The sequence below is a fragment of the Erinaceus europaeus genome, chromosome 19, assembly GCF_950295315.1.
Source record: "Erinaceus europaeus chromosome 19, mEriEur2.1, whole genome shotgun sequence".
Taxonomy (NCBI): Eukaryota; Metazoa; Chordata; class Mammalia; order Eulipotyphla; family Erinaceidae; genus Erinaceus; species Erinaceus europaeus.
Window position 1 is genome coordinate 56,244,693 of NC_080180.1, and position 12,931 is coordinate 56,257,623.

Here is a 12,931-nt window from a genome sequence, read left to right on the forward strand (position 1 = left end):
CGGGATCCTTACGCTGGTTCTTGTGCTTTGAGCCACCTGCACTTAACCTGCTGCATTACCGCCTGACTCCCTAGAAGTTTCTCTTTCCTTAGGGACATTTTTCCTCAGTCACCTGCTGACTCAGTTTCCAAACCAAAGCAGGAGATAATAACAGAGGCTTGGCTCCCTCCTGTAGGTGTGTGTGTGGGAGGGGGTTGAGACTGGCAGTTCATGAATTGGAAAGAGGGGTTGTAGCCTTCACAAAGTGTGTGTGTGGGGGGGGAAGTGTCTGGATCCCATTCTAACAGGGTCTTCCCACTCACCCCAGTGAAGTTTGAAGGCAAATATGTGCTTTTCTGAGAAGTTCACTAAGGAGGAAGAGATGGGATTCAGAGTACCATACGTGGGACATTTGGTTAGACACTTAGAGCATGTTTCTAACTAAGAAGAAAGAAACAAAAAGCCGGAAGTCACCATGGCAACAGAAGAGAGAAGCACCCGGGTCCAGACTTGCCAGCAGTCCTCTCTCCAGAACTCAGGGAAAGTCTGAGAAAGCATTTCGGTGGGAAACAAGCCTGTGAATTCAGGCGGATAAGTCTGAAAGGCAGGAAATGGTGCAGGTGATTGGAGCAGTCTCCTGGCTGCGTGGGAAATGTAGCGTAATGCTGGGCTTGAGAAGACAAAGAGTGTCTGTTGGTCTCTCTCTCCTACCCCACACTTTGTCTCTTGTCAAATTGTGGGTTCCCGGTCAGTCCAGTTTCTCTCTTTACTGCCATGACAAGTATATTTTTCCCTGTGGAATACAGTCCTCTTCCAGAAGATGATCTGCTTGTTTTCAGTAGGAAACATCACTTCAGCAGCACCTCTTAAATAACAATGTAGATGCCGAATACTCCTTCTGTGAGGCAAAACTGCAGACTAAAGAAAAAGATAATACTTATCCAGGGGAAAACAAAACCAGCACAGGAGAATAAAAATGGCAGCAGCACACTTGCAAAATTGTGTGGTGCAACTAGGAAGAAGCCTTCATTCACTCTTCAAGGGGGGAATAAATGAGTGCAGAAGTCACAGGGCGGAGGCATGTAGAGCTGAGCGCCAGTGAGCCCTTAGGGTTTAGGCACGAGGAGAGGAAGGACAAGGTCCAGGCAGGCATTTGACTTTCATAGAGACAAGAGAGCTCTAAGCCTGAGCCAGTGGCAGCCAGTGGCAGGTGTGTCTTCAGGAATGGAGTTGGCAAAGCTCAGTATAAGTCAGTGAGTGCCCTGGAGTCCAAGTCTGCCCAGCACCAGCCACCTGTGTGATGCTGGGCAAGTCACTTACTGCACTGAACTCCAGCTTCCTCCTCCTCAAGTGGGAGAACTGCCACCAGATTCACATGACTGCTGTGAGGATGGACTGTGAGTGTAGACAGAGCCCTGGGCATGCAGGAAGCACCTTCTGAGATGGAGGGAGCAGTCCTTTCTCATGACACTGAATAGGAAGGAGAGTTGATGAATGGGCGCTGGGAAGTCACTGGAATTCTCGAGCTGGGTATCGGCTTTAATTAATGTGCACTCTGGGAAGATGGATCTGGCTGTGGTTCATAGGATTGATGAAAGGTAGAGTCGGAAAACGGGGGCTCTGTCAGGAGACAGTAAGAGTAATCTAGAGGAACTGAATTAGGATGGTGGCAGTGGAGGCAGGGAAAGGAGTATGGTCCACAGAGGAAAGAACTTAGAGAATTGGGTGGCTACACAGAGAGGTGGAGAGATCAGTGAAATTGGTCAAAAACAGCCCCCTGACTTTGAGCCATAGAAGCTCAGTGATTTATGACAAATAGGGTTGCATGCACTCACTGTGTTTGTACTCACCCCAAGGACAGAAGGAAAGTTGGTGTGGTCAGGACAGGCTACAAGGGAGTGGGCCCCAAGGAAGCAGTGACCTTATACCCCTAACACTGAGAATGTCAACTCACATATAACAGAGGCCCCCAAAAGTGTTTATTGAGTAATGATTGAGTGTTCCAGGAGATGACGCAGTGGGTGAGGCACTGGACTCTCAAGCATGAGGTCCTGAGTTCAGTCCCCACCAGCACTTATACCAGAGTGATGTCTGCTTCTTTTTCTCTCTCCTCCTGTCTTTCTCATTAATAAATAAATGAAATTTTTTTAAATAGTTAAATAGATGGATAGATGGACAGATAGATTGTATATAAGTATCTAAACAACTTAAGCAGTCTCTTAAGGTTGGTGAGGTTTTTCTATTGTGAACAGTAGAGCAGCCTTCAGTAGAGATTAAGTAACCGTCCAGAGTTAATTTAGGAAGAAAAGAATGTGTTTCTCAAGGTAAAATGAAAAGCTACTCATCCCATAGAAAGTAGTAGCTCTTGAGACTCAGACATGGATGGAAAGGGAATTTTCTAATCCAGAGAGCATAAAACAAACATATTTTCAGATAGGAGAAAATATGGTCTTGTACATACTGTTTTATCCTTTGCATCCTGGGCAGAGGATAAAAGAAGGCCCTCTCGCTCACTTGTTAGAAGAAAGCTCTTACTTGAAACTCCAGCTCAGCAGATGTCAGTTGAAAGCTATGCTTATGGAATGTGCTGCGGTGTCAAACTCTGTTGGATAATTTTAGACGAGCGTGTCATGTGTGACATGGAAATATGGCAGGCTGTACATTAGTGATTTCCCCAGTGTTTGGATCAGGTAGTAATGCGCTGAGAAAGTGCTCTTTATCTAGCTGAACAGGGTAGTTGGAGAGCCGTGGAGGGAGACTCTTGGTGGAAATTACTTTAGTCAGAAAAAGAATCCATTTACAATCTGCGCCTTCTAACATCTTTCAGACAATGCCTTGTATTAAAGAGGCCTTTTTTGATTAATGTTTCATAAACATTTTTCAGCATGACAGCTCAAAGTCCCTGTAAGACTGTAAATGTGTGCATCGTGTACAGTTCCATAAAGTCAAATGCCATCCCATAAAGTCTGCTGGATCCTGTCAGCCATGGTGACACAGAATCGGTACCTGGGAGCATTAAAATTCATTTCCCTCATTTCTGTTGCCACAGTGGTGGCAAGATGAAAAGAGTCCTAGATTTAAATTTCCTTTGAAAAAAGAAAACTCTTTCTAGTGAGTTTTTTTTCTTCTTCTTTTTCTTCATCATCGCTTTTCTGATTAACGGATAGTGAAAACGGAGGGATAGTCTCCATTTTCATTCAGTTTCAGTGGAGGGAACCTGGAAACATACGAATCCATTCATTTGAGACTCTCCTTTTGAACACCCACTGTTTACTCAGAGAGAGATCGCTCCATGTTAGAACACTGGACAAGCATGCCCGAGGTCCCAGGTTCAGTCCCTGCACCAGCATATGCCAGAACTTGGTCACGTTCTGGTCTATCTCATAAAAATAAATAGATTTTTGGCAAAGAAAAAGAATAGATAAAGAAGCAGCAGCCACTGACCCTAAGGAGTTTACAGCTCAGTGCAGGGAACTCACAGTGGTTGTTGGGCTGGAATATGTCTGAGCAAGGGACTTACTCAAGGCAAACTGGAGACTTTGAGGAGCTCTTCCCAGAGGTGGCAACACAAGAATAGATGACAAGACCCAGGGAGATAGCACAGTGCTAATGCCCAGGACTCAAATGCTGACGTCTCAGGTTCAGTCCATAGTACTGTCATATACCAGAGCTGAGCAATGTCCTAGTCTCTCCCGCACAAAAATAAAATATATTTTTGACAGAGACAGAGACATTGAGAGAGAAGAGAGAGATAAAGAGAAAGAGAGATACCTGTAACATTACTTCACAGTTCACAAAGCATTCCACAAGCAAATGAGGACTAAGGGCTTGAACCTGGGTCCTTGTGCATTGTAGTGTGTGCACTCTACCGGGTATGCCACCACCTAGCCCCTACAAATAACAGTCTTGAAAATGAATTGAGGACTCCTCGGGGCTGTGATAAGAGTAGTTGGGTTATGGTGGGAGAAGACTTAACATCATGTGCGTTGCTTATTTCTGTACCTCACTAGTCACTTCAGGTTGATTCCCTGTGGTAACACAAATGTAGTGCACAAATGTGTACCTAGCAATACATTGATTTTCATTTCTTCTTAGTGTAGTGCCAAGAATGACCTAGAGCCTGGCGCATGTATAGTACCGTGGAACAGTCTTCCTGGCCCAATCTTCATTCTGTATTTGAGAGAGAGAGACAGACAGAGACAGGCGATAGCACCACTCCACCGTTCGTGGAGTCCCCTGGTACTGTCATGGTGTTCCCATATGATCCTGGGCATCACACCCAGCACCTCACTCCCAGAGAAGCATGCACTCTACCCCCCTGAGCCACCTCACAGACCCTGACCTCTGTGGATTCCCTCCAAGCTCACTTAGACTTGCTAAACAATGATGCAGAATGTTAATAGCAAAGAATAATTTGGCAGGCGGCACTCAGCAGCCATGGCTCTTGCATTTGGGGTCAGAAACCCTGTTCCAATCGTTGGAGGGCTAAATGTCTCCTTATTTCTCGCCTGTGCTCCCTTAGTTTCACTACCCCCCACCCCTGACACTTCAGCGTCATCCTTTTGAACCAGTCATCTGGACCAGAGACTCAGGCCATCCTAGCAACTTGCCAAGGCTGTAACATCAGACACTGCTTTTCAACTCTGCATATGGATTCAGCATTTCTTGAAGGAAACTCTGGTTTTTATTAGTAAGAAGAAAGAATACTGCCCAAATCTACCCATGCACGTTAGAAGCAGCAAGAGAGAGACAGAGAGAAACAGTTTGGGATGAGCTAAGTGCTTTCTGCTGGTGACGTGATATATGAGGCTGTGAAAAAGAAAGCAGCTATGAAATACATTTTTGCATAAAGATTTGAAATTTACTAGGAGTTCAAAATTCTTGTGAAAGCAGAGCCCTCCTTGATGGATTATAATAACAGTCATTCACATGCCCTCAGTGAGCATGCTTCCCAGCCCGGGTCCTTTCCAGAGGCTGTTCTCTTAAGAAAGCAGCAGGAAGCTAAACTGTTAATGTGGTCCCTTCAGGAAAGCTGGCCTGTGTGTACTCTGCACAGCTGACAACTGGAACCTATTAGCCCAGCCAGTGGTCACAACAAAGGTCAGCATCTGGGCTCTGTTATAGAAGTTTAGTAAGTCCATGCTGCCTACAAAACTTAGGCCCTGGGGCCGAGTGGTAGCACACCTGGTTGAGCACACATGTTACAATGCACAAGGAGCTGGGTTCAAGCTCCCGGTCACTACCTGTAAGGAGAAGGCTTCAAAAGTGGGGAAGAAGTACTGCAGGTGTCTCTCTGTCTCTCTCGCTGTATTCCCCCTTCCTCTCAACTTCTGGCTATCTCTATCCAATAAACAAACAAATGAATATATATTTTTAAAGCACACCTCTTTGCCCTTTGCATAATAGAATGGAAGAGTAGTAGTACTGAATGAAGCAGTGTTTATTCACCCAAGTTCTAGCAAGACCTTGCCTGTGGATCAAAACATTCAACAGGGATCTTGGAATCCACTTTCCATATCCCAAGGTTGGATAACATACTTCAGGATCCTTGGTCCAAAGAGAACAGGCCTGTATTCACGCTCATCTGGCTTGAATAACTTTCTATAGAAAGCAGGACACACAGTCCATCATCTCACCACCGCCTTTCAACTTTGGGCTTTGAAAAGGGCTGGACAGGCCTCCCTAGAGCCCAGCAGGCTGACACTCTATTAAAGAAGAGAACCGGCAGGCTTCAGCCTTCTTGAAGCACCTCCATCCTACACACTCCCTTCTTTCCTCTGACTAGTGGGGAGAGTTGGTCCTTGGTGTCTTCAAACACTGACCACATTGGCCACCATAACCTCTTCTGGCTAAAGCACAGAGCTGGAGGGAGGGAAGAAAGATGGCAGTACTGGGTGACACATTGCCACCGGGGTTAATGCTAGGGCTTGGTACCTGTCCAACAAACCCATCACTCCCAGCAGCCACCACCCCTCTCCCCCCCACCTTTTTTCTTTATTTGATAGGACAGAGAGAAATTGAGAGGGGAGAGAGAGAGAGAAAGAGAGAGAGGAGAAACACCTGCTGTATTTGCCTCCAGGATTATCGCTGGGGCTCAGTGCCAGCACTGCCATTTTTTCCATTTTGTTGTTACTCTTGTTGTGGTTGTTATTGTTGTTATAGCAGTTGTTGTTGGATAGGACAGACAGAAATGGAGAGAGGAGGGGAAGACAGAGAGGGGGAGAGAAAGATAGACACCAGGAGACCTGCTTCACCGCTTGTGAAGTGACCCCCCTGCAGGTGGGGAGCTGGGGGCTCGAACTGGGATCCTGATGCCAGTCCTTACGCTTGGTGCCATGTGCGCTTAACCCGCTGCGCTACCGCCCAGCCCCCAGGATTAACTCTTAAAGAGAAAAGTATGGGTTAACTTAGAGAAAAATGCAGCAACCCTGCCCTCCTCTGAGCTTGCTCCTCCTGTCATCCAAGTGGCCTTAGAATCTGCTCCTTCTGCCCAGGAGTCTGCTGATAACCTAAACAAGTTGTACTCTCTGTATACACAAAAGAAAAAGTCACCTGTGAAGCTTGTTGCTGTGAGTCACTATAGGGAGGTTGATAACTGTATAAAGGGCCAGTGCCATTGTGCTCTGGGGCCCAGTCTTTTGTGGACAGGAGTCTGGCTGGCAGGATACATGTGGCTTCCTGCATGACAGCCTCGGGGTGTCCCATCTCTCTGGTTGAGAACCCAGTTGCATCCCCTCTGGTGGCTGGCTGAGTAAGTCTTTATCTTCCTGGCCCGCAGGAATCCCCATGCTGAAGATCGTGTTCGCAGGCCACAAGCACCTGTCCCTCATCTCGGTGCCCCTGCTAATCTACCACCCCGTCCAGATCCTGCTGGGAAGCGTGCTGGTGCCCACGATAAAGTCCTGGATGGTGTCAAGGCAGAAGGTGAGTCTCCAGACAGCAGGGCTCAGGTCAGGGGCAGCCAGGACGCTGGGCCTGAACTGGCACAGTGGCCCGACGCTTGCGGCCGTCCCCACGGCCTCCGCAGCGTCCCTGGCTTCTCTGTGAGTGAGAAAGCCGACATGTTGCTCCATTTCCACCTGAGCAGGAGGGCCGAGGGTTCAGTGTTTCAGTCTGTTCTAGAAGTGTAATTCCTTCTATTTAAAATGCAGCTTTATAGCTGAAAATGCATTTTTTAAGTTTTCTTTATTCATGAGAAATGATAGAAGAGAGAGAGAAAGAATCAGACATTACTCGGGCACATGTGCTGCTGGGGATTGAACTTGGGACCTCATGCTTGAAAGTCCAAAGCCTTATCCACTGTGCCACCTCCAGGACCACAAAAATGCATTTCTATTTATAGCAAAATTTTCAAAAGCTCTTTTTTGTTTGTTTGGTTTTGCCTCCAGGGTTATCACTAGGGCGCAGCGCCTGCACTATGAATCCACTGCTCCCAGTGGCCGTCTTTTCCATTTCTACACTTGATCTTAGCCAAAAGGCCAAGTCTTTTCCATTTCTACTGGACAGGACAGAGAGAAATTGAGAGAGGAGGGGAGGCAGAGGGGGAGAGAGAAAGATAGATACTTGCACCGCTTACGAAGTGACTGCCCTGCAGGTGGGGAGCCGGGGGCTTCAACTCAGATCCTTGTGTAGGTCCCTATGCTTAGTACTATGTGTGCTTAACGCAGTGTACCACCGCTAGGCCCCCTCAAAAGCCCTTTATAATGTGTTGACATTGCTGAGCTTGTTGCAGTGGGGTAAACATATAACAAATGTTCTTGAGATCTGTGTCCCCCTCCGTGTGTGTGTGTGTGTGGGGGGGTGTGCATCATCTCTGCCCTGCCTGAACTTTCACATATATCCTGACTTCCTCTGCTTTATCTAGGATGTCAGTTTAAAAAAAAAAAAAAGCATAGATTTGTCTGAGCTTTATAATTATGTATTGGGGCATAAAAGGGATAAATAGCACAGGAATCCACACAGTGTCAGCTCCCCACAGAGCCTTGCTGCTCCTGTGACACTTGTGGGTTCAGTGTCCTCAATTATCAGCAGAATAAAATGCTTCGGGGACTCACAGAAAGCATAGATGCAGGGGCCAGGCAGTGGCACAGCCAGTTGAGCACACATGCTACTGTGCACAAGGACCTGGGTTCCAGCCCCTGCTCCCTACCTGTGGGGGAGGAGGAGTTGGGAACACTTCACAAACAGTTAAGCAGTGCCTCAGCTGTCTATCTTCGTCTGTCCCTCCCTATCTTCCCCTCTCCTCTTAATTCCTTTCTGTCCTATCAAATAAAATGTTTTAAAAAAAAAAAAAAAGGAAAATGGCCTGCAAGATGGTGGATTTGTCATGCAGGCGCTGAGCCCCAGCAGTAACCCTGGTAGATGCAGCAAATGCCACTGGACTCCCCCAGAGCCCAGGACACTAGAGGACTTCTGTCCACCTACACTCAAGGTGGTAGCTGTTCTGAGCAGAAAACACACACGAGTGACATGCATTCAGGATGTCAGCTCCTCCTGCTCAGGGAGGGAACTCTGGAGCTAGCTGTGCCCTTCAGCCCAGGCAAACCTGGGCATGTTTTTCAAACTTCTGGGCCTCAGTTTCCGCCACTCCAAGACCACATGACTTCTGCCTCCAGAGCTGTAGAGACCCATGTGGCAGACTGTGTGGTCGTTACAGCTGCTAGAATGCTTGCCGTGGTCTCCTTGTTCCTTGTTGTCCACATCTAGCCTGGCGAGCTCCGCACTGCCCCCCCCCCTTCCAGGTTGACCAAGGGGACGGGAATGTACCCAAAGTTAGCTGGGTGGCCCAGACAATGCTCCAGCCAGGACTTGAACCCTGAGCCGCTCGCCTTACGTGCTAACTTGTTCTCCCACACCACACAGCCCTGCTTTTAGAAGGAGCTCTGGGTCCTCAGCATCCTGCCTGAGAAGGCCCACCCGGCACCCTCTCTCATGACGACAAAACGCTGGAGGGCTGGGGGTGGTAGCATGGTGGTTCTGCAAAAGACTTTCCTGCCTGGGGCTCTCAGGTCCCAGATTCAATCCCTGGCACCATCATGAGCGAGAGCCGAGCGGCACTCTGGCAAAACTGCTGGGCCCTACTCCATGCTCCCCACCCCACTCGCTCCGAGCTGGCAGAAGAGCAGGTTAATCCCTTTTGCTTTTGCTTCTCATGTGGAAACACCAGGCTTGTGGGCATAGCTAGTCAACAGGCTTACGCACTGCAGGGCAGTCTCTACACACCTAAATGCGGACCGAGAATGAAGAAACACGTTTACAAACCTTAATGTTGTAGCAATACTACACAGTCGTGATGAATAACTCATCGGTCAGGTGTGGTTCTCCTTGCGCTAAAGCTCTGGGATGTGGTCTTTGGGACACAGAAACAGTTCCTAAAGGAGACAGCGCTGGTCATTCTGTAGCCCTTTGTGTATAGACACCACCACTCGGAACCAGGGGCCTAGTATGATCCCATCCATTTGGCCACGGAAATGAACGCCACGGGCCAATCGATAAGGGTTTCAGCAAGTGTCTCCTCTGCTTTGCAGGCAGTGATGATTGAGACCCATGGGGACAGGCCCGGGAAGGCGAGAGGAGGCTGCTGACCGCCGACAGGGCCAGTGGGCCTGTCTGCAGCCTTGCTTCGATAGTCCTGTTGGAGTTCTCAGTCGCCTCAGCGACCTAGTGTCTGTTGGTTTCTCCCTGCTCTTGGGTGCAGCCCAGCTCTGAACAACGTCTTTCCTTTTCTCCCAGGGAGTGAAGTTGACGAGGCCAACGGTATAACAACAGCAGCGCAAGATGTACATATGTACAGGCTCGTACAGACGCACCGCTCCCAAGACGACGCGTACCTGTGAATGTCGCTGCCACTCATAGTTTATTTTTTTACTCAAGGGAAAAAAAAAAAAAAAGACATGCTATAACAATTTAAGTGCCTTAAAATGTATCTGGCAAGAGCGTTATTTCCCCAACCTACTTAGTTGGTGGTCACTGCCAGGGAGGTGGTACAGTATTTTGGATTTGTTTTGACTTTTTGTTTGTTTGTTATATGATTAACATGGGAAAAGCCCTCATAAGTGACCAAATGCAAAGATGCCCCGCCTCCTCCCTCCCTCCCTGCAGTGAAGTTCTAGAATGGTCACACTGCCGGGGAAAACGCCCATCTGAAGATGGGGACCATTTCAGAGCCTGCTCCACAAACATTTTGCTTCCCCATTCAATTATTGTATTTTTAAAAATTTGTCTACAGCTGTGATAGGCCTCTTCTTTATCCACACAGCAGCAGCCAGAGAGTGAGTTACCCACAACTCTTGACATCACACTGTTAGCCATTCCTTTCAATCCTTCTCCACCCAGAAATTTCTCCCCCCCCCCACCTTCACTGCCCCCAGACAAAGGAGGCACCTGCTAGAAAGTTGGGAATCAAGTGAGTCACATTTCAAGGCAAATTATGGGGGTTGACATTTCAGGGTTTTTTTTTCTTTTAAAACACTTCCCACCACCAAAAAACTGTGTCCCATCCCTCCCCACCCCCCACCCCATGAAGTTGAACATTCACCCTCACCCTCCACCCAGGGTTTTTACTTTGGTGCCCTACTCCAAATTTAGTCAGATCCTGCTTTGAATTTCCCTTTCTGTTATTCTTTCTCAACTTCTGTTTATGAGTGGGATCATCCCATACTCGTCTTTATCTTTCTGACTTAGCTCACTTAACATAATTTCTTCTAGCTGCATCCAAGATGGGTCAGAGAAGGTTTTTTATTATTATTATTACGTATCATGGGGTTTTTCCTTCTCCTTCCATAACTGCTTTCTTACCTGTTTGCCAGCATATGCCTAACAGCCAAAGGTGTGCTGTCAAAGTGTCCCATTGCATCTGAGAGTAGCCATGGCCAGTGCTGGGTTCTGTCACATTCCACACAGAGAGCAGAAACTCTCCCTGTTACACAGATGTGCTGTGAAAAGCACGGATGGCCTCCACACAGAGGCAGCCTGTTACCTCCCTGAGCTAAGAACACTTGGGGAATCTGCAACTAGCGATTAGTGAAACCTCGCTTGGCAGATCTGACCCAAGTTTGCAACATGAGAAAATGGACAGACCCTACTGTGCTCAGGAATGATTGAAAATGGAAAGGTCACTGATGCAAAGAAATGTTACATAGACTCTCCAGCTGGCCAGGTGCGAGGGGGGAGAAATGACGCCCTGTGTGCCTGTCTCCTGTGCCCTGGCTGTCACCCCCACCTCTCTCCATGGCTATGCCTGGTTTGATAGTCACGCTGAGGCCACAGTCTGTCCTTAGCTATTGTTTGTTGTTATTCTGTTGTTGTTGTTGTTGTTTTCAGTAACAACAGTGACCAGCCACTCCTGCTAAAGGCAGCCATACTTCTCAACAGTGTCGCTCAAGAGAAGGTTTCTACCAGGTCACTGTTTGTTTCCTTTCTGCCTCTTTCCAATATCACTCAACCTCGAAAAACATCAGAAGTGTCACCTACCCTCAGCGTAAACATCAAGGCGGATACCAGACCCTGCAAGAAGACTCTAAGCCGTGTCAGCTGTCTGTCCATCCATCCACAGTGTCTGTTGCGAAGCGTCTCACACTTCAGAACTGCAGCGGACACTTGCCTGGTGCTTTTGATCCTTGCGTGCATGCAAGGAAGGGGTCCACGTCTGCTTCCATGTCTTGGTTGCAGGCTGCTTTGACGCTCTCAGTTAGTGGGATTGTTTGTCAGAACGACCATCCAGTCTTTCCCCTCAGCATAACCCTTCACCGACCCGTTCTCCGTCCCAACTTATCTACCTCTATTGTCTTAACACCTGGAGTAGGTGTGTTGATGGGATGAAAATTCAACTGTCACATACTACTTTTGCTTTAAAAGAAAATGTGTTTTGTCTTCAAATAATCTTCACCTAGTGAATTTTGGTGGCTTTAGTGATTATGTTTATGTCTGGGTTTGTTTGTTTGTTCGTTTTGGACACTTTTGCCATAAAGGAGAAAAAAATCAGAATTTACTTTTAAGTCATGCTTATTGGGGTTTAAGACTTTGTGGCTTAAAATGTTCTGTTTTGGTATCAGCAAGCTGTGTATATGCATAGCTTTTAGCCTAAATGTATTTATGAAAGAAATACATTAGATGATATATATGTTTATTCTTTTTTCTTTTTCACCTGGATTTTTTTTAAAAAAACAGTCAATGATTTGGGTTTTTTTTTTTTTATAGGTGGTGTTAATCTTTTTATGTCATTTAATTTTGGAAATTATGTGCTTTTATAATCCTTTTCTGTTTAAAACTAACATGCTGTGGCTAATGTTCTGTGCTTGTTTATGCTAAATACCAAATGTTTTCAGAAGGAATGGTGAAGTAATCGAGTGGATTATTTATAATGGATGGGAGGATGGAAGTAACTCTGTGATTAAAGGAAGAGGCATTTCACAAAGCACACGAGAAGCTGTGGCTCATTTTTAACCTACTTCTGGTGTACTTGTTACGCTTCCCAAGCATCTAGGTTTTTCTGCGTCACTCTGGCTTCATTACTCACCTGTGCACATCTCAGTCCTGTGGGTAGCTGTGGCAATGCTACAGTGTTGAAGTTCTGAGGCAGCCGTATGGAGGGAGAGCTGTGTGTTCCCTGCCTCCGGGAAGGACCAGATGAGAAACTACGCCCAGAAGAGAGAAACAAAATGTAAGTGATTCGACTGTCTTTCCCCGTCCCTTTGTATTTTTGAAGGATCAGGAAAGTGAAGCCTTAGAATGCTTTTTCCAAGGAGACTGAGCAGAGGTGCACTCAGTTAAACGCACATATTACCATGCACAGGGACCCGGGTTCAAGACCCCGCTCCCCACCTGCAAGGGGGGGTAATGCTTCACAAGCAATGAAGCAGGTCTGTGGTGTCTATCTTTCTATTTCCCCATTCCCTCTCAATTTCTCTCAATTTCTCTGTTCATATCCAATAAATAACAAATTATATATACA

The 12,931-nt window shown here is 47.0% G+C and overlaps 1 protein-coding gene across 4 annotated transcripts in view; it reads left to right on the top strand.

Moving 5' to 3' along the window:
* The window catches only part of SLC10A7 (solute carrier family 10 member 7), a 227,014-nt gene extending 214,617 nt beyond the window's left edge, over positions 1-12,397 (top strand). For all 4 annotated transcript variants that reach the window (XM_007528206.3, XM_060178976.1, XM_016190358.2 and 1 more), the window contains 2 exons: positions 6,758-6,903; positions 9,712-12,397. In XM_007528206.3, coding sequence (XP_007528268.1) covers positions 6,758-6,903; positions 9,712-9,741 — 176 coding nt within the window. In that variant the 3' untranslated portion in view covers positions 9,742-12,397. The remainder of the gene's footprint in view (positions 1-6,757; positions 6,904-9,711) is intronic.
* The last annotated feature ends 534 nt before the right edge of the window (positions 12,398-12,931 follow it).